This window comes from Mastigoproctus giganteus, chromosome 2 (assembly GCF_048544385.1).
Source record: "Mastigoproctus giganteus isolate SK-2022 chromosome 2, ASM4854438v1, whole genome shotgun sequence".
Classification (NCBI taxonomy): Eukaryota; Metazoa; Arthropoda; class Arachnida; order Uropygi; family Thelyphonidae; genus Mastigoproctus; species Mastigoproctus giganteus.
This window is the reverse complement of record NC_143576.1, coordinates 115839832-115861185: the sequence shown is the minus strand read 5'-3', so window position 1 is coordinate 115861185 and position 21354 is coordinate 115839832. Positions and strand designations below refer to the sequence as shown.

Genomic DNA, 21354 nt, shown 5'->3' with positions numbered 1-21354 from the left:
CTCATACCATAAATAACATATCCACTGATTTTTCACAGCACTAACTCTGTTTCGACACTAGGGTCTCCTGAATAGGGAAACTTATTTTATAATCACCCAGTATAAATAAAAAAGTAAAAACAAAGATTTTCAATGACTTTTTATAGACAAAATAAACAGCCCCATCTACAGTTAATTCTTAGTCCTTTATACAGCATAATTGAATGTCCTACATAAGCCTAATTGCTGGGACATCCCAGTTGCTTCTGGAAATTGGTACAACTGCAAGTAACATATGTAAGATTATTAGTGATTTATCTATTGATATCAAAGAGACAGTGGTATGCAGAGAAGAGGTGCCATATGATTATTTTACTACATGAGTACCACTGCAGTTTAAACATTTTCTCACCAGTGGATGGGTGCATGGATACCCACTAGAAATGTCAGGTGCTTGCAGCCTAGCCACCATACCACATTTTCATTTTCAAAATTTTCTTAAACAGATGTTTTAGTGATGTGAAGAGATAGTAGTCCAAGTAAACAAGATTTGGACTATGCAGTAGATTTGCCAAACCTTCCATCAATACTTCAACTATTACTTGGTTTGCATGGCATTGTCATTGCTCATGATCATATCATCACTAAATTTAACCAGTGAGGTAATTACAGGTGGAACCGATTCTCTTTCCTTAGGGGAGAACGCATCAATTGGGATGCCCTGTGCATCCCAGAGCACTCTAGATTTATTTGGTTGAGTTGAATCTTGAAGTTCTTAGCAGACGGTAATTATGGGTACTTCCAGGAGAGGTTTTTTATGTACGTGCATTGCAGGCGCCTCCGTAGCCAGGAGCAGCAGTGCTAGCGCACGCTTCCTGATTAGACCGGGGTTCAAGCCCTGTGACCACCAAATACGAAGAATGCGGAAAGGTCAGGGAATGACCACCACATATCCCTGGCGCAATATGGCCTTAGTTGCTAATGCTCCTAAAAAAACAAACAATAACGTGCATTGCAGTTGGGATGCAAAACCGAATGGTATTTCACACCTTAAGTTTTCCCATTTCTACCATTAATGCAATATTTGTTCCTGTGTCACATGCACATGAATGCATATTGGGGCACTCTGAAAAAAAACTGCTACTACTTATATTATTGCCCTGTGGTATTAGAACAGCAGTGTGTGCTACTATACACAATGGTGCTTTTATAGCTTGAGTTTTCACTTGAAAAATATTTTTTTAAACAGATGTTTTAGTGATGCAAAGAGGTAGTATTCCCAGTACAGATTATAACAATTTGTACCTTACTATCCAGACACCTGTCTTATAAGCATTATATGTGAATAAGAAACAGACAACAGGAAATTTACTTCGGACATTGTGGGACAAAAACAGAGGACCTCTAATATGCATTAATCAGGTCTCTGTAGATGGCCCACCATGTCTGAGTTTGTTGGTCTCAGGCAAGAGTTGAATTGTTTTCCTCACAAAAACTCTGGATTTTCATCCTGTAAAACATGCAAGCTGATCCTAGAATATATGTTCAGCTTACCATATAATATATTAATGCCTCACATGGTCTTAGCTGCCTCTGCTGTAAATTCTAAACAGTGTGATGATGTATCTAGTTAGCCTTCCTGCCAATTTTGCCATCCTTCACTCAGTTGGCTTCTTTATTGACTCTAAAGTTACAGAATAAATGAATTTTCTCTGAAAGATATTATTAGTATTAGCAGTTCAGTGCAAGGAAGCCATAGGTTTTTCCTACATTTAAATAGGAGAGAAAAAAAAAAAACCTGTATGCTTCCCTCTTCCCCACAGTAGTAATATAATGATGATTTCCCTTTCATTCATCTTACTAGCCTCTCCAAAGGATTGAGATTACCAAGGATGTCTCAGTATATTATGTAATAGATATCTTTTGTTATCTACTACATAATATTTTGCATCTACATTCACACATGAGAAATTTTGTAGGAAAGAAGCTTATTAAACTCTAACAGGGAGTTTAATAATTTTGTAATAACTGAGAGCGACGCAGAAGAGAAATAGTTGAAGTTAAACATAAGAAAGGCACCTGGGATGGATGGGATCTATCCAGTTATATTAAAGGAGGCAGCAAAGGGAGTAAGCAAACCCTTAGCCATAATTATGAGAGCATCGTTGGCTCAGGGGAGGTCTCCATGGATTGGAGATGTGCAAATGTATCCCCAATTCACAAATGGGGATCAAAGGGTGACAAATAATTACAGACCTGTTAGTTTAACTTCTGTTCTGGGAGAAATAATGGTTTAAGAAGCATTGCAGGATCATCTAGAAAACTGCAGTAATAATTCAGACAGCATGGATTTGTTAAGGGGAAGTTTTGTCTGACCAATTTGATTGGATACTATGATGTGGTCACAGAGGAATTGGATGCAAAAAATAATTTTGATATCATATACAATTGGACCTCTCTTTAATGAACTTCCATATAGTGAATTTTTTTGATTTCCCTTTGGTCATGACGTTGAAAATAGTTTCCGTATAACAAAGAAAATTTTCATATAACAAGCCAATTTCGAGAAACCTGGGTAGGCATTGTTTGCCTCTCTGGCCTTTAGGCAATAGAGCTGATACTGTAGAAAGCACGAATTAAGAGCTAAAACATTCTACAATTTAACTGTTGCCCATAAAACTTATACAACCAAGAAGTCAAGTTTTTTTGAGTTGCCCGTAAAACCTATACAGCTGAAACCTCTATTGTACCGAGAAGTCATGCTGGTCAACTGCTATCTATGTATACACAGCCATTGGCAAAGATTGAGGCATATTCGTGTAGATTGAGACGTAAAAAAAAAAGTTTTAAAATCGACCATTCTGAAAAACGGTGTTTCGATTCTCAAACTGTTTGAGGAAAGAGGAGATGGGACCGAGTCAGAAGCATGCAAAATTATGTCTATGATTATTATATGTTGATGAAGTTGATTAGAGACCAAAACATGCTGAAATCGGGACCACTAACAAAAGAAAAGGCTATGGAGTATGCATCTTTTCTGGGGCATAAAACATTCCAAGTGATTTCTGGCTTGATGGATTTAAAAAGTGCCATGGTTTCACGAAAAAGTTATTTCTAGTGAAAGTGTAGTTGTAATCAAAGAAGAATGTACCCATTGGAAAGAAACAATTTTAAAAAAATTATGGAGGACTATGAACCCAAAGATATATTCAATGTTACGTTGATGAAACAGGTCTATTTCAAGTGTTTGCCGAACAAGACACTGACTTTTAAAGGTGATAAATGTTTAGGTGGTAAAATAGTAAGAAGAGAATTACATTAGTCGTGGTTGATGCAAATATGGCTGGTAATGAAAAACAAGTTTTGGTAATAGGCAAAAGTAAACAACCCCAATGTTTCAAATGAGTAAAGTCATTAGAGTTGGACTACAACAAAAAAGCTTAGATGACAAGTGAAATTTTTGAACAGTGCATTTTAAATTTCGATAAAAAGATGACGAAGGAAAACAGAAATAGACAATCAACACGTTCATTGTTGACAACTACCCTGCCCACCTTCAATTTGATAATTTCGAAACTTACAGATGTGAGGCTTGTTTTCTTCGCTCCGAATACATCATCTAAACAGCAACCAATGAACCAAGGCTTTATCAAAAATTTGAAAATGCACTACCAAAGGCACATACTCAAAAAGTTATACTGAGAATAGAAACCAACCAACCAACCTATAGCTTCTGTTATAGATTTGCAGATGTATAGTCAAGATGTGATGGAAACACGATTAAGAATTGTTTCGGAAAATCAAGTTTTGCTAAAACACCAATTGACAACGATGAGAGGGATGAACTAGTAGAAGACATGGAGGGAATGGTGTGATTTTATTTTTTATTTTTTTTGGCTGATGCTGCATACGCTCATACACATGCCACTACTGCTACATTGAGCAATCTTGGGAAGAACTCCAAGTGACAGGTTTGATCAGTGTAGAAATTGTTCTTGACGAATTTTTAAGAGTTGATAATGATGTCATAGCAGCTGAATATACAAGTGATTCCAACCTTTTTTTTTTTTTTTTTTTTTATTTAGAGTATCTAAGGAACTAGTAACAATGAGTTGGATGAAAATGAGGGCAATATTAAACCTACCAAACATCAAATGTTGGCAGCATTTGAAACTTTGTGTCAAGGCCATCAATGTGAAGAAAATGTGCCATAAAATATATTTGAGTGTTTAAACAAATTTATGATGTACAGTAAAATCTAGTGTACAATAAAAAATAACCAAATCATTTTTAAAAAGGTTCTAATATATTGTTTACCATCATGTATGTGGTCATTTCTTAATATTATATATGTTTTAATAAGTTAATTGTTTAAAACATTAGAAAATTTATTCATTACCACTTATTTTCCATCTCTTACTATATTTCTGATTGTTGAATTACAGTATTTATTGTTGAAAAGGTCTTTATAACAAAATTTCTGTTTAACGAATTTTTTCAAGCGAACACGATCGATTTCGTTATATAGAGGTCCGACTGTACTTAGATTTCAGGAAAGCTTTTTATACTGTTGCACATGGAAGATGCTGTACAAACTGGAGGAGTATGGTATTAAGGGAAAGTTGCTACAAAGAACGAAAGGGTGGTTCAGTGGGAGACGACAGAGTGGTAATCAGTGGACACTGCTCTTCGTGGACTAATGTTATTAGTGGAGTCCCCCATGGTTTGGTGTTGGGCTCATTGTTGTTTTGTATATTTATCAATGATATTGATGAAGGTATATTAGGCTTAATGCCCAAGTTTGCAGATGATACAAAGGTTAGCACAGTTGTTAATAACAGTATGCTACTGCAACGCGATCTAGAAAAGCTGGGCAGATGGGCTGAGAAGTGGCAACTGAAGTTTAAAATGCAAAGTACTGCATATGGGTAGAAGTAACCCAGAGAAATGTACCAACTGTGTGGTACTAACTTGGGGTGGTAAAAAAAGACCTGGGGGCTAATTGTGCAGTCAGATATGAAGTTTTCTGAGCAGTGCAGACAGGCTGCCAGAGCAGGTCATGGGGTCTTGTCGATGATATACAGGAATTTTGCTAGCAAGGACAAGGACGTGATTATCCCTTTGTGGTCAGGCCGCAACTTGAGTACTGCATACAGGTCTGGAGGCCTCATTTTAGGAAGGATGTAAAGTTGCTAGAATGAGTACAGAGAAGGGCAACAGATGCGTGAGGGGAATAAATGGATCCTCTTACCAAGAAAGGCTTTAATTTCTGTAAATTGTAGCATCTAGAGACTAGGCACCTGTGAGGTGATCCGATGGAGGTGTATAAGGCCTTGAATGGTGTGAGCAGGCTCAGTGCTTGATGGCATTCTTTCTCTTCCTCAGATTACAAACCTGAGGGGCTATAAATTCAAGTTGAGGAAAGACACTTATAGAAGTGATGTGAGAAATTTGCCTTTAGCCAGCAGGTAGTTGATTGCTGGAACAGACTTCTATCTGTTGTTGTGGAAGTTGATAGCTTAAAGAAATTCAAGGAAGAACTAGATAAACCCTTAGAGCAAATGGATGTGTGAAATAGGATTATTTTTGTTTTTTTGGCTGATACTGTATAATTTTGCTTTCTTGCATCATACACCTCTGCTAATATATTGTGTAATAGATAAACTAAGGTATTATGTAATAGATAAACTAAGGTATTTTGTAATAGATGTTACATACTATGGTATTACATAATATCTGTTACGTAATAGAAATCTTTTGTTGCTATACCATGATTTGAACAATTTTTATGCGAGAGAGAGAGATTTTTATTAATTTATTTACTTTTTATTATCCTAAGTATCACCTAGAGCGCAGCATTGTGTGGTTCCCCAACGGACTGACTCCAGTGCACTGGCTGAAAACAGCTGCTATTATCACAGTAATGTGCAGTTCTGCTGCCAGTGCATGCCTGATAGTAAAAATATTTACTAATGTTGGCATTAGAACTCTAGCAGGTGGAGTAGCTGTACTAGTTGAATATGTTTGTCTTAGGTAAGTGTCAATTTTTTTTTTTTAAATTTAGCTTTCTTCACAAAATCAGTATCTTTTAACAGTAAAATATATTGATTTAAAAAAAAAAAAAATGGACTGTGTTACATAAAGGCCATTTGTGGGATTCTGCATAGATTATAATAGGGTAAAGTAATAAGAAATTTCTGGAAAACTGTATTTGAAAAAGTTTTGTTTGGAAAATCTAGATCCCAGCTACAGAAATATTAGAACTTTTATACACTTATAAAATAATCTTTAACAATTCATTGTAACATTTCTTCTGGTACTTACAGTTGTAGTACACTGCAGTTAGTTTGAATATGTTGTACTTGATTTACAACATCCAAAGTTGTTTAAATATATAGTTTCATTTTTTTCTGTTAAGGCATTGTAGAGAAATTCTCTGATGCTTTCTTTGTAAATAAGTAGGATCATCAGAATTGAAACAGATTGGTGCGTGGATAATTCATCGTATAACAATGCTAAAACAAAAATGCATTTTGTGTAATTCTTAACCCTTTTAGGAATATGGTTGTAGCTCTTGTTTTTTGATTTGTAGGCATACGTATGTAGATCTGCCTCTTGAAGGTTCATTCTATGGATTCTTTTGAAATATTTCCAATATGTGCTTCCATCTCTTATCTGTGTTGTAGACAGTTTATCATAGATGACAATAAGAATAGCTTTAAAAATCGGAGGAAAAGGAAGAAATAGTCTGTTTATCTCAATGTCTGATTTAGGCTTAAGATTTATTTTATTAACTTCTGGATCTCAACTTTTTAGCTTTGGATCTAGAAGTTGATAAAATCAAATCAAATGCTACATAAATAGATGGAGAAGATATTATTACAAAAAAAAAAAATAATAATAATAATTTTGAGAATTTTATTCCTGTGTTGGATGATGAAGTCAAAATTATAACAAATTAATATTTTGAAGCATTTATGTAGAAAGTTTTAATTTTTACAAAATTTCAATTCTGCAACAAGACTTGTTCCACAGAGCCCCACTGTTATCAGAAATTTACTACTGGGAACCTCCACATTCAGCAAACTCACTCATGAAAGGGTTAATGTATTTTATGGAGTAAGCTCTCTCTCTCTCTCTCTCTCTCCTCTCCCCCCCCCATTAATTTTACAAACTTACATTTTACTTTTTTGTTGTGGTGGTCCGAAACAGAGAGATTGTTGAAACCTATTAACAATTAGTTTCAACAATCTTTGAACTTACCATAAAAAGGTAAGTTCAGTGAGTGCAACACAGTACCAAAATGGGTTGGTACTGTTCTTAATTTAGTTTCCACCCATGGAGACTGAATTAAAAAGAAACTCTACACTGGGCTTGAATTTATGCAGGTTTTAATTTTTGGAAAATACCTATGGAGGAAGGTAGTTGCAGAGAATAAATAAAATAAAAAAAAAACGGGAGGGGGAGTAAGCTCAGTGAGTTTAGTTCTTAGAGATCTTATTTTTAGTTTTTAAAGTGATCTCATGATCCCTATACTTCTGTTTCATAGGGAAATGCTGAAACCTCTGTTTTTCACAGAAATACAGAAGTTTCAGCAATGATTTCCTGTCTTGCTAATTGTATGTTGCAGTTGGGACTGAAAAGGCTATACAAGTTCACATGTCACCCACACTTACTTTCATTCCTGCTGACCACATGGTTAATTGTTTCAAGATATTTGGCAGCTACTACCTTCTGAAGTAGTTAGCTATTGTTTCAGAGTGCTTCAGCGATGACTTTTAACCAAGGCAAGCTGGAGCAACTTTGATTGTTTTGGGGATGACTTACTTTATTCTAATAATGCAATTGCAGCTTGGCATAGATAATCCAATCTGTTGGGCACCTTATGAAAATAAGTGACGGTCAAGCAGTGCATCAACAAACGATAAGCACAGTTGTTATCAGAACAGCATCTTCAAAAATACAAATATAAGTGTATCAATGTTTAAATCGGTTACGCAAAACTGAGCCATAACAGTATTTATATGGTCTTGTGTTGTCCCTGGCAGTATAGTGAGTTCATCAATTTGTCACTGATTTGGAGAGGTCTGGGTTCAAGTCGAAAAACAAGGACTGGGTCAATTCTTTAAGGTCTGCCCAAATAGGCTGCAATCAGTGGAGGGAGTAAAATCACCATGTAAGCTGTACTTTTTTTTTTAATTCTACATATGTGCATGTTGGCCTCTGAACACACACTGGTACAGGTATAATACATGATAAATTTTATGAAGAGAAGCACTAAAAAATCTCCGAACAACAACCAGGCACTGCTTAATTTTTACACACTTGCATGCCTTTGCTACAGTTATTTTCAGAGGTAATCTTCTTTTGAACTGGCATCTGTAATTAATCTCTTCCTTGTGAAATAATCTGAACATATTGGATCAATCAACCAAGATCCATTGATAATTCAACTACCAACTTGTTAAAGTAATTTTTTATATATATTTGTCCTCTGCATCTGTATACATTTGCTGCCAATAAACCTACATAAATTCAAGTTCATTATATATTGAGTTTCTTTCACCTTTCCAGGCACTGCTTATAACTGAATGTCTACCTCTCACCTCATCCATGTACTGCAGTATTATATGAGCTTTAACAGCCTCATGTCAGGATCACCTTAAAAAAAATACATAAATAATAAAAAAATATATATATGATATACGTTGTAAAATGAATGGAGAGTCTGTTCAAGAAAATATTTTAAGAACCATACAATATGCATAAAAAATATCCTGCTTACATTATGGCACACTAAAAATTTACGTTTTTGTTCTAGTATTAATTTAGCTCAGGGTAAGTAGAGGCTTTTAGTGAACTCCACTAAACTCCATTTTTTTGTTAAGTTGCATTAAATTTATAAATTTAGCTTCTTGATCTCTTCCCTAGGTGGCACATGACACATTTCCAACACCTTGCAATATACCACAGGGAAAGCTTAGCTACTCCCTGTAATAAATTATTAGGACAGTGTCACTCAAGAGTTGGATTAGTTGAGTAGGAATTTATTTTGACATTTAGATTTAGCAAGGCATTTCATTCAGTCCTGTATAATAGTTTACCACATATAGTGGTCCATATTGGGATCAAAAGATAGATTCAGAACCAGAGGCGGGTTTAAAATTAATGGCAATGCTTCAGCTTGGGCTAGTGTTACAAGTGGAGTCCCTAAGGGATTAGTGTTAAGACTGCTGTTATTTCTTTTTTAAATGGGGGTTGCATGTTATCAAAATTTGGAGCTGTGAAGACTGGAGGGTGGTAAATAATCAGTGCCAGTCAGTGGCATTGATTATTTCCTTCAGGAAAATTTGGATAGCTTTAGCAGTGAAGATGCAGCTCTGTTTTAAAGCTACAGTGTAACTTGAGATATAACAATCCCAAAATAATTTACACAATGAGTTAAGGTAAATTAAAAACACTAGAGGAGGAGAGAGAGATTTGGGAATACTAATCAGGTAGATACAATGTTTCCTGTGCAGATGGCACTGCAGCAAGGTGGGCTCATTATGTCGTGCTAGTTTATCAAACATTTACTTGTAAATCTTTGATTTACAAGTAAATGTTTGATAAACATTTACTGGTGTAAAAATATAGACAGGTGGTATATATAATGTTTAGAAGCCTCTCTTCAGCAACAGTCTGCCAGCATACTGGGCTTCCACCTCCCATGGTAGCAGTATCTTGATGAACATGTTCATCGCTAATATGTCCAAGGTTATCTGATCTACAGACCAACAAATACACCTTTGATTTTGGTGTCGCTAATACATGAAAACTTGGATTTAATATTGATAGCCTTTAAAAAATTAAAGCCTTTAAAAAATTATTCATTAGATCTAACTGTGTAAACATATTTGATCAAGTGGCTTATAGCTGACATTTGTCAGATCCAAGACTAAGTTTCATAATAAATGGTTTTGGCTTGATTGTCCCATTACTCAAAGTGCAAAAACATTTTTTTATGGCCAAATTGTAGGCAAAGGACGATGTTGAAATCTCTCCAAGATTGACACACACACACACACACACACACACACACACACTGTGCTGCCACTTTATTAGGTACACCTACCTAGTAGCATGTTGGGCCTCCTTTAGCCTTCAAAACAGCCTGAATTCCTCTATGCATGAATAAGATGCTGAAAATGTTCAGGAATGGAGTACCATGCAGACATGAGGGTGTCACACAGTTCCTTGAGATTCAACGGAGGTGTAGACATTGAACATCCCAAAGATGTTCAATAGGATCGAGATTTGTGGACTGAGTGGGCTACTACAGCAAAGAAAAGTCATTGTCATATTCCTGGAACCATTCCATAGTGATTTGTGCACCGGCGCATTATCCTGCTGGAAGTAACCATCTGATTGAGGATAAACTGTCAACATGAACAGATGCACTTGGTCAGCAACAATGTGGCATTCAGACATGAATCTATGGGTATCAGTGGACCCAATGTGTGCCAAGAAAACATTCCCCATATCATAACACTGCCCCCACCACCTTGCACAGTAGTCGTCAGACATGACAGGTCCATGGATTCATGTTGTTATTGCCAAATTCTGAGCCTTCCATCAACATCATGCACCAGGAACTTTGACTCGTCAGACCAAGCAACTGTTTTCCAATCCTCGACAGTCCAGTGCCAGTGTTGCTGTGCCCACAGGAGGCGTGCTCTCTTGTTCTTCATTGATAACAAAGGTACGTGATGTGGCCGTCGGCTGTTGTAGCCCATTGGTGACAAAGTGCAACTAGTGGTCCATTGCGATATTTAGTTCTGCACACCAAGGTTGCATTCTAACATGATGTATGACATTGTGGCCCGTCTGTTTGCTTGCTTGCACAATTCTAGCCATCCTCCTCTGATCTCTCTCATCAACAAGCGATTTTCTTCCACAGGAGTGCCGTTGAGAGGATGTTTTCTGTTCATTGCACCATTCTCGATACACCCTTGAAACTGTGGTGCGTGAAAAGTTAGAGAACTGCCATTTCAGAGATGCTTTGTCCACCACGTCGTGCACCGACTACCATGCCACATTCAAAGTCCGTTAGATCACACCTATTCCCCATTCTTGCTATGGTTTGTATGCTTAACTGATACTAGAAAGGTTGTTCTGCTGCATTTATATCCACAACTGTGGTCATGTGACTTGCAACATTGTAGGGCAAACCATTTGTGTGCACAGCAGGGGTGTACCTAATAAAGTGGCAGCACAGTGTATATATCTCTCATACTATATACTTCTTTTAAGAGAAGTTCCATGTTCTCATGAGATTCTTTGATGCAGATAGCATGACTGATTGGTAGAGATGGATGTATATTGCCATGGTGGAACAGTAGCTTTAGACTTAATTTCAAGTAATCGATAAAAAGTCTCCATTCTTCTGATTTGTCTTCTTCCAAGGGCATAAAGCAGTCCAACATCATTGTAGTAGCAAAGTAGATCTTCCATGGCAAAATACAAATAAAGCCGTTTTTGTCAGTTACTAAATACAAATCTAGTTGTATCCTTCTGCAAGAAATTGCATTCCTTCAGCCCAGATCCTTGAAGCTCTGCTTGGGCCTTAGATTCAAATTGTGCACAAGATCATTTAATTCACTTGGAGTTTTAAGGTGAAGCTTGTTTAAGTCTGGGCATTTGTATTCTGATTCACATCTCGAACAGTGTTTCCAGTTACTCATCTGCATTTTCCTCTTCTAACAACCAGGTTTCTGGTGGAATAGTAGTTTGTCGCTAACTGTTCAAATGGCTGACAGGGTATTTGGACACAGTTTTTTTTTTTTTTTTCTTTCCTTTCCACTCTTCAGTTATGCAAAAATAGCAGTTATTGGTATGATTGGTTGGCTTCCTGCACATCATGGAATAGTGAAAGACAACAATACTTTACTTTTTTAACCAGACTCAGATGCAAAGCACAGTTAGTATAGCATATATAATGACCCCACTTCCTGTCTTGATCACCTAATTTTCAGTCAAAATAAAGTTCCTGTTTTCTTCAATAGGGCATTATAGACAGGTTTGATTGTGAATCGATGCACACACAACAAAAGCTATCTGGTGAATTAACACACTAATGTGACATTTTAAAAGCCCATCTAACTGCAGTTGACACCAAAAAAATATAAAAAGTTGGAATTGTAAGTGTGAGAGTTAACGTAACTGCATTAACATTCTCACTTATAATTCCAACTTATTTACCTGTCCGAAAGGTTTGCCTCATATCTGCTTGGCATGCAGTGAGCAGATGTGGTTAGAATAGTCTATATAACTGGTTCCAGAACTTTCAGTGAACAGTCCAACTAAAATATGAAATCAACATAAAAAAAAAATACACTAAGTCCCATTATATTTCTGTTGAAAAAAAAATATTTTTCATTGTTGTTGCAGTGTAATTTGTAAGTGAGTAAAATGTTTTCTTATTTGATTAGGTTACTTGGATTTTCCTTTCTGAAAGCTTATCAACGTGCTAAATTTTCAGCTGTGAGAATTTTAGGCCACAAATTTGGGACAACAATAAGTCACATAAGCAGCATATCAGGGAGAGCTGCTCTTTTGAATGAACAAGATGCTGAGATTATATCAAGATCTCAGGCTGACTCTAATATTGAAACACCAGAGCATTTGACTACTCATTCCTCGTGAACTGCTTGCCAGGAGGAGGTAACTTATTTTTAACAGTTCAGTGGATAGAGCTGGACTGTTATTACAATAAAATTTTTTTTTTTTTTTTTATTGTTGCAACTTGGTCAGTTACTTTTTTTAAAATTTATTTCAAGATGATATTGTTCCTACTTCCCCTCCCCATTTCTGTTAACATGTTTGCTGAATTGATACTTATAAGCATTCAGTGTTACCCCAAGTGCTGTAGCATAATGCATATAGGCAGTCAATATTTGTGGTGTTAAGGTAAAGGCACATGAAACTAACTGTCTGCACACTAAATCAAATTCTGGGCTGTTGACATCAACATTTTTTGCTTATGTTGAGGTTGTTTTATGTACATAAATTAACCTCAATACAAGATTAGATAAATTTGAGTTGAGTTTTTTTTTTTTTTTTCTACTTTACATCTCAGCCTGAAAGCCAGTGCTTTTAGCTGTGAATTCAATACATTTACTTTTCAACTGTTATTTGTGAAATTCCAGTTTTTGGAATTGTTATTTCTCAGTATATTGAATGTGCTCTCTCAATTATAGATGGTAGTGAATGTGTTAAGTAGTTTTTTTTTTTTTAAATCACATTTTAATTTGAATAATTAATGTTTTAAAGGTATACCATAATTCAGTTGTGTTCGTTCTCTGTGAAATATCTACCCAGTTTAGAGGCCATGTAGCTGCTTAAGCTGTCGTAATTTTCTTTCCTGATATTATAACCCATTCCTTTGTCTTTAACTACTACTACCCCTCTCTCTCTCTCTCTCTCTCTCTCTCTCTCTCTCTCTCTCTCTCTCTCTCTCTCTCTCTCTCCATTGTCTGCCATAGAATTCCGTGATCACTTCCTGCTACTGGGAGCCCTATTATGTCATCTAGTTCATGGGTGATGAGGTCTAGAATATACTTTTCCTGACATGTTGATACAAATAACAATCTGGCTGATTTTAAAATTGTCCTCATATGGATTTCCTTCCCATTTGCTCCAATCAATTAGAGGCAAATTAAAATCATCCATAATAAGATATTGATGCTTACTTGCCCATTCCATTTGCATGTAGAAGCTCTCATCATAATTTGCGCAATAACCTGTCCTGTAGATTATTCCCACTCTCGTTATACCTTTGCTTCCAACTATCTTACAGCATACAGATTCTATACTAGCATGTGAAATGTCTGAATCCGAGAAAGCTTTCGTCGCACTCAGGCTGCTTTTGATAAGAAGCATGACCCCACCACCCCTTCTATCTTCCCTGTCCTTCCTAAATACATTATATGTATTGTACTGAAACTCATCATCCCCTAGATGATATGTACCGTAGGATGGTCAGGCCCCTCTTTCACTTTGTCCACAGTTGATGGATGTGTTGCAGGAATGTCAACTTCTAATTAAATATAAGCCCAAGGAATTTTGAGTCAGAAGCTACTGGAATGGCATTTTTTCCAAGCTTTAGTTCTGGTTCAGGGTGAAGGTTCCATTTGTGACAAACGTGCACATAAATGCTTGTTGCAATTGTCATACAGTGCCCTCATGTTGCATGACTTAGTGAAGTCATCAAAGTAGAGGGCACTAGTCATGGTTGGAGGAAGTTGTGATAGAATTACCTTTAATAGCAAAGAGTGCAACACTAAAAACAGATCCTTGGGGAACTCCTTCAACTTGGCAAAAGGGAGAGAGATTCCATACCTCTAGGTTGTGTCATATGCTTTTTTCCCTATCAAAGGAAACTGACACCAGGTACTCACATTTGAGGAAAGCATCTTGGCTGGATGTTTCCAATCTAACTAAATCAAATATTGACTTGTTTCTTTAGAAGCTACACTGTCTTGGAAATGAGGTCATTTGATTCTAAAAAATATATATGACCATTCCTTCCAGGATCTTGCCCAAGCAGCTGGTCACAGCAATAGGATGGTAATTGTTTGGAATTTTTGTTGCCTTTCCTGTTTTGGGGAAGGCAAGCATAATTGCCTTATGGCAGGAGTCCAGAATCCACCCTTTGAGATAAATTCTATTGTCAAGCCACAGCAGACAGTCCATAGATTGTGATGGATATTGAATCATCTCATAATGGATTTTGTTTGGCATTACAGCCAGTGGTGTAACTAGGGGGTGAGGTATGTGCCCTGGGTGTCAAATTTGGGGGACACAACTTCTGTGGTTAAAAATGCAAAAATTCAGCCTGAATTTTAAAGGAAAAGGAATTTTAAAGAACAGTTTTCAAGGGGCACCATTAACCCTGGTTATGCCTCTGCCCACTGCTAGCATAATCGGTACTTGGTATCATGAGGTGTCCGTAACTGGCACACTAATATTCAAAATTTCCTAGTTTGCCTGCCCGTGCCGTTTTGTCAGCAAGTGAAGAGCTGCTCAAGAGGTTGAAGCTGTACCTATTATTCAGAATCTAAACTGCCTGAAAAATTAAGAACACTTCTCAAATACATGTAACGGGCCATTTTCTCACTTCCATTGCTATCTTTTGTGTCCTCTTAGCTTATGTTTTTTTTGGTTGGGAATGTTCAAAAATCATATGGAGTAAAATCTGGGTATAGGACCAATGTTCTACGAGAAGTGGGTATGAAAGTAATGCCTCCTATTGTTTTCCTCAGAAAATTTAATTCCTACAATTATGCATTTTACATCAATTAATCTTCAATCTTAATAAACGCTTATTTTTTCCACAAAGTCACCATTTTCTATGCACTTCTGCCATCTGAGTCAGATGCTGTATTCCAATCCTGTAACAGTTCTTACTCTTGCTCTGGAGGGCTTTGTGAACACTGGACTTAAGCTGGACATCTTCTGCAAAATGTGTTCCACAGAGTGCATCCTTCAGCAGGCTGAAGAGATGATAGTTGGAAGAGGCAAGATCCAGGCTATGAGAGGAGTGAGGAAGAACAGTGTACCCCAGTTTTGCAATGGCCTCCATCCTGAACAGATTGGTGTGGGGTCATGCATTGTCATGGAGAAGAACCTCATTAAGGCTTTTGTCCAGTCAGACTACTAATGTAGGCTTTCAACTTTTCCAACATTTCCACATATCGATCTGAGCTGATTGTGGTGTCACGCTCCAAGTCCACAAGCAAGGCCCCATCTTTGTCTCAAAATGCTGTCACCATGACTTTAGTGATGGAATGCTGTCTTTTGAACTTCTTGCATGGTGAATTTTGATGGTGCCACTCCATTGATTGTCTCTTCACTTCGGGGTTATAATAGTGGACCCAGGTTTTGTCACCTGTAACTACAGTTGAAAGAAATACCTCCCCTTCACTCTCTCATAGCACTGGAGAAGTTCTGTACAGATGACTTTCCAGGCTTCTTTGTGCTCATGTTTCAGCATTTTCAAGACTCACTGGGCACAAACCTTGTTGTAGCTTGTTCCTTTATGATGGTTATCACAGCAGGTTTCGCTATACCTATTGCATTGCACAATTCGTGTGTTTGGATGCAGTGATCCTCCCCACCTTATATATATATATATATGAATATGAGTTAAGTTGATAGTGGTAAGAGTTTTTAAAGGTAAAATATGATATACTAGCTTATCAGACAAACCATAAACCAGGGCGGGTACCCAACATGACCTGGAAAAATCAATCTATGCCATGACATAAGTAATAAATTATAAACATATATAAAAATGCCATTAAAATGTTAATTATGGCAATAAGATACATTGAAAGGGACTTTTTTTAGGGTTAACCCTTTCAATGTATCAACCATAATTAATGAGCTATCCGTTTCTGTAGTCATCGTCCAGCATAACTATGTCCAAATATATGTAAAATAGTAGTAAGTTAGAGCCAAAAGGTAGTGACGAGAATAAAATTCTGAGAATAAAAGATATATATATATATATATAGGCCTTGCCACTGAAATCCTCGGAAATTAGGTGGCAGGGCCTGCCGGAGTACAGGAACTCGGCGACTTAAGTAATACTCTACGTAAGTTTTTACCAGCCAGTGCAAACTAAAAAAAATCATGGAAGTGTATTTTGAATCCCATACGAATAAATGGAGGTATTGTGAAAGTATCGTTATGTGAACCCAATAACTTTTTTTTTTGTAATTCATTCCAATTTGCATTTTCCAGTTTATTGGGCTTTTCTGTTAGCACAATCTATTATAAACGGGTAGTAAACTCTACTTTATTGCATTTGTGATAATACTGATAACTGCAATATTATGTATGTTTTTATGCTGTTATGGTGAAGTGTGTTCCCTTTACTGAAATCTTCAATCATATAAAATATAAAATTTTCAGAAGCTTCTCTTCATTCCTATTTACGTATTACAATGATGAAGGGAAAGCAACCAATGAAAAGTGCAAGTGGTGGTAGTGCAAGGAAACAAAACAAAATTGATTTAGAAATGAAGATGAAAATGATTAAGAAGTACGAAGCAGGACAAAGTTTGTCATCTATTGCAAGGGAATTAGGTCTCTCTGCCCCAACAGTGAATACTATTTTAAAGGACAGTGCATGTATAAAAGAACACATCAAAGGATCAGTGCACTTAAGATCAACAGTGATCACAAAACAGCTTTCGGGTGCTATATCGAAGATGAAAAAGTTATTAATGATACAGAAGGAAAATCAAATTCAGAAGTAAGTGCCCCTGAGTCTAATGATAATTCAAGCAAAACCAAGAAGTATTTATGAAAATATTAAGGATAAGTATGGCAAACCTACGGGTGGTTTAATAGGTTCAAGCATTGTGCTAGTTTCCACACCGTTAAAGTATGCAGTGAAGTCACCAGTGCCGATTCTGCAGCTGCAGAGAAATTGTGATGTGCTGGAAAAAATTATTGATGAAGGCGGATATTCAACGCAATAAATTTTTAATGTTGACAAGACTGGTCTGTATTGGTAAAAAATGCTGGATCGAACATACATTGCCAAAGAAGAAAATACAATGTCAAGTTTCAAGGCATCAAAAGGTAGGGCCATGCTCTTGCTTGGGGCTAATGCAGCGGGAGATTACAGATTAAAACCACTGCTTGTGCACCATTCTAGAAATCCTCGTGCATTTAAGGGCAAGCCACCCTACCTGTTCATTTCCATTCGAAACAGAAAGCATGGATAACAATATCTCCCTTTGAGGATTGGTTTAAATGCTGCTTCATTCCAGAGGTTGAAAAATATTGTAAAGACAATAATGTTCCTTTCAAGATTTTGCATCCATTAGATAATGCTCCTGGACATCCTACGCATCTAGATGATTTCAATTTAAAAAATGTGAGAGTCATTTCTACCACCAAACACTATTTCACTCATCCAACCTATGGATCAGGGTGTTATTTCAAATTTAAAAGCATACTATTTATGCACACTTGCTCAGGAATTGTCTACAGTAGACAATAAGAAAAATTATGTTGAGACTTTTGGAAATCTTACAATATTTACCATGCCATCTTAAACATTAATAAAGCATGGGCGGAAATTACTAAAAGTTGTTTAAATGGCACATGGAAGAAAATATGCCCACAGCACGAAAAGGCTTTGAAGGATTTGAAAAAGATGAATCATGTGAAGAGGTTACAGATAAGATTGTTAGGGTTGGAGGTTGCTGCCAAAGACGCAGAGGAGTTAGAGGAAGAGAAGGAATTATCTGATGAAGAACTTATTGACTTGCAGGCAGCAATAGTGAAAGAAGAAAATGCTGACGAAGCTCAAGATGAACCAAATGAGGAGCTGAGACTCGTGAAATGGCATCGGCAACAGCGAGGTTTCAAAAGATGGATCCTGACAGCGAACGATTCTTAAAATTTAACAGAGGGGTGAATGATATGCTTCCTACAGTGAAAAGAAAAAAGCCACCGTCCACTCCTTCATTAATATATTCTTTTAGAAGGGAGCAGTCAACCCCTTCTAAATCTCCACAGCCCTCAGCCTCTGCAGTGGTGTACTTATCAGCTGAAGACAGATTCTGGCAACAATGCTCGAGAGGTAAAACTTACCGATGTTATGCATGCCTCCTCTCTTTTTTAGTAATTTTATAATTTTGAAATTTTTTTAAATTGCATGCTTTTGTAATTTTTCCTGTGCATGAGATAAAAATTGAATAAATATAATAAGTAATTCTATTTACATGTTCGTCGAACATTTCTTTTTTGATTCAATCAATTCAGCAAGCACAGTTGCGAGTGCTGCACAAGCATGGGGGAAATTCCGACTTATGTAGCGTTCCGTGGAACGCAACCCTTATGCAAGTCGGAGAGTTCCTGTACTTAAATAATCTACTGAGTGCCTGACTTGCCTCCTCGTGGCAAAGTGTGGGCAACGGTGGGTCCCAATAGGGGTCCCCAATGGCTAAATGGTCAGAGAAACAACAGAACATAACACAAAAAACCACTCCCCCCCTCCCCACACACCTTTTAAATCTCTGGCCTCCACAGAGTTCTGTGTCACACGTACAAAGAATACAATGTGGAGATGGGGGGAAACCCCTGGTGCCGTCAGACAACTAACACTTGTGCCAAAAATTGCTTCCACAGTTTAATTTCCTAAATGCATGCATATCTTTTTGAGACACTCTGTAGATAGCTAGCTAAGAATTTGTTACTTTTAATTATTTGTAATGCCTTTTAAGGAAAAGGGGGAAAAATGCAATAAAAATTATTTTATTTCAGATAAGCTGGCAGATCTGAAATGCATTATTAAAGGCCACTGAATATCTGCATCATTTCTGAAGAAGTGAAGAGACAATCTTTGCAGTTATTTGCATTTGTATATTTTATATATTATATTAAGACTTATAAAGAAGTGTTGATCACAGTGAGAGAAGGAGATTTAACCTACATTTTTGAACAAAATTGTTGAACAGATTACTCTTTCACACAATATTATAGATTTATTCTCTAATAGTGAGTATGATTGTTAAACAAATGTTGAAAATTGTACATCTGTTGTTTGTTGTCTGTGCATGTACACACCAAGAAATAATTCAAATTGTAAGGCTAATTTAGAATTGCAATCAGACTAATACTGTTAAAAAAAAAAATACGTCTGCCAATTAGAAGTGCTAATAATGACATTCAAGGACATTTACTTGTACCCAGTCATGTATCTTACAAATGAAATAGCTGCACAAAGGGGTCTTTCAAGATGTGCCTAATGAGTGTAAACATGAAAAACTATCAAGCTGATTGTGCAGTTCATATTTGGAACATAAATGAGGAAATTATACCATATATACATTGTTTAACCTAGATCAGGTACACATGGTCTTCAAGCCCCTGCATAAATTTCAGTGAATTCATGCTCTTCATCTACTATTCCTCCTTTTGCTAACAGCTAAAATTTCCAAAAGCTGCTAACAAAAGTATTTTCTTCAATTTCTAAGCATTCCAGAAATCTTTTAGTTATCACACAAACAGGAATTATGCTTGCTTCAGAAACAGGAATTGTGTAACTGTGGTAGGCATAGTTGATTCATCAGCTAAAGTAGCTGCATTTATCATGTGTTTATGCTCTCCGCAATGAATTGTTATTTGAAAATAAAATTATATATTCTTTTTGTCAGTGTGTATTGCACTTGCTACTATTATGCTGTTCTGGGGGAGGAGTGTGTATCCTCCTTGGATATGGGTGTGGCCTGTCCCTTGGGTGTTCCCAATATTTTGCACCTCCAGTGTAGTTCCATATAGCGTAATTTTCCCATTGAGTGGTAAAAATAGGACAAAGTCTAAGGCCTTCGCTACTCAAGAGTTTGATCTTGAATATTGCAGCTTTGACTTGCATTGTGATTAATCATGGAAGGCATCAGAATTTCTAGTCTCCTGTGCAGCTGTAGCCCTTTATAATTGCTTTTTAAACTAGTTTTACTGTTGGGTGAATGAGTTTTTGGCAGAGATAGAGAAACATCTTAAAACTCAACATTTATTAACAGTACAAACAAACATACAATACATTTTCACCACACATATTTCTAGTATTGTTTATTAATCTACTATAACATAGTCACAGTTTTCCATTCATAGATTTACTGTAGCATTTTGCATTCACCATAACCATTGTTAGTAAATCTAGTTAATACCTTTGAAACTAACCTGTTCCCTGGCATTATTTATCATAAGGCTATTTATGTACAAGACCAACAATATACACCGGACAGTCTTGGATGGTGGCCAATGCCTCCAACAGTTGAACAACTATGGGCGCTGTTTGGTCAGAATGCCAACTATGACATCCTCACTTTCCTAATCACTCTCATCTCCTCTCTCTGACTGACTGACTGTCTGTCTGTCTGCCTCAACTTAATACCCTTAAAACCATCTATTCCTTGACCCATTTATCAGGTTAAAAGTATGCCAAAATTGAGAAACATAACATACATTAGCTTTAAAAAATATTAAGACAAGACATTGGGAATGTAAACCTCTCATTATGATATTTACTTTAATGCAAACTTTTATATAAAACTCCATATCTAAAATATTTCATCAATCCAAACATGGTCTTTAAGACATATCATAGGAACACTTTAGCATTTAACATACAAATATAATATACGAATGCTAGAATTTGTTAGGGCAAAACCATTTTCCAACTAGTTCAACATCGTTCTTGCACACAAGAGCTTCCATACTTATAAAATATGTTATCACTTACCAGCCTGTGGTACGCTGTCTCACTAAAAGTCAGATATCGATCTTCTGCCAAGTTGAACAGTTTTGGGCACA

At 36.5% G+C, this 21354-nt stretch overlaps 1 protein-coding gene across 3 annotated transcripts in view; it reads left to right on the top strand.

Moving 5' to 3' along the window:
* The window catches only part of LOC150089511 (uncharacterized), a 258840-nt gene extending 239388 nt beyond the window's left edge, over nucleotides 1–19452 (top strand). For all 3 annotated transcript variants that reach the window (XM_090389530.1, XM_090389531.1, XM_090389529.1), the window contains exons 13-15: nucleotides 5819–6012; nucleotides 12450–12681; nucleotides 19303–19452. In XM_090389530.1, coding sequence (XP_090245656.1) covers nucleotides 5819–6012; nucleotides 12450–12663 — 408 coding nt within the window. In that variant the 3' untranslated portion in view covers nucleotides 12664–12681; nucleotides 19303–19452. The remainder of the gene's footprint in view (nucleotides 1–5818; nucleotides 6013–12449; nucleotides 12682–19302) is intronic.
* Nucleotides 19453–21354: the final 1902 nt, after the last annotated feature.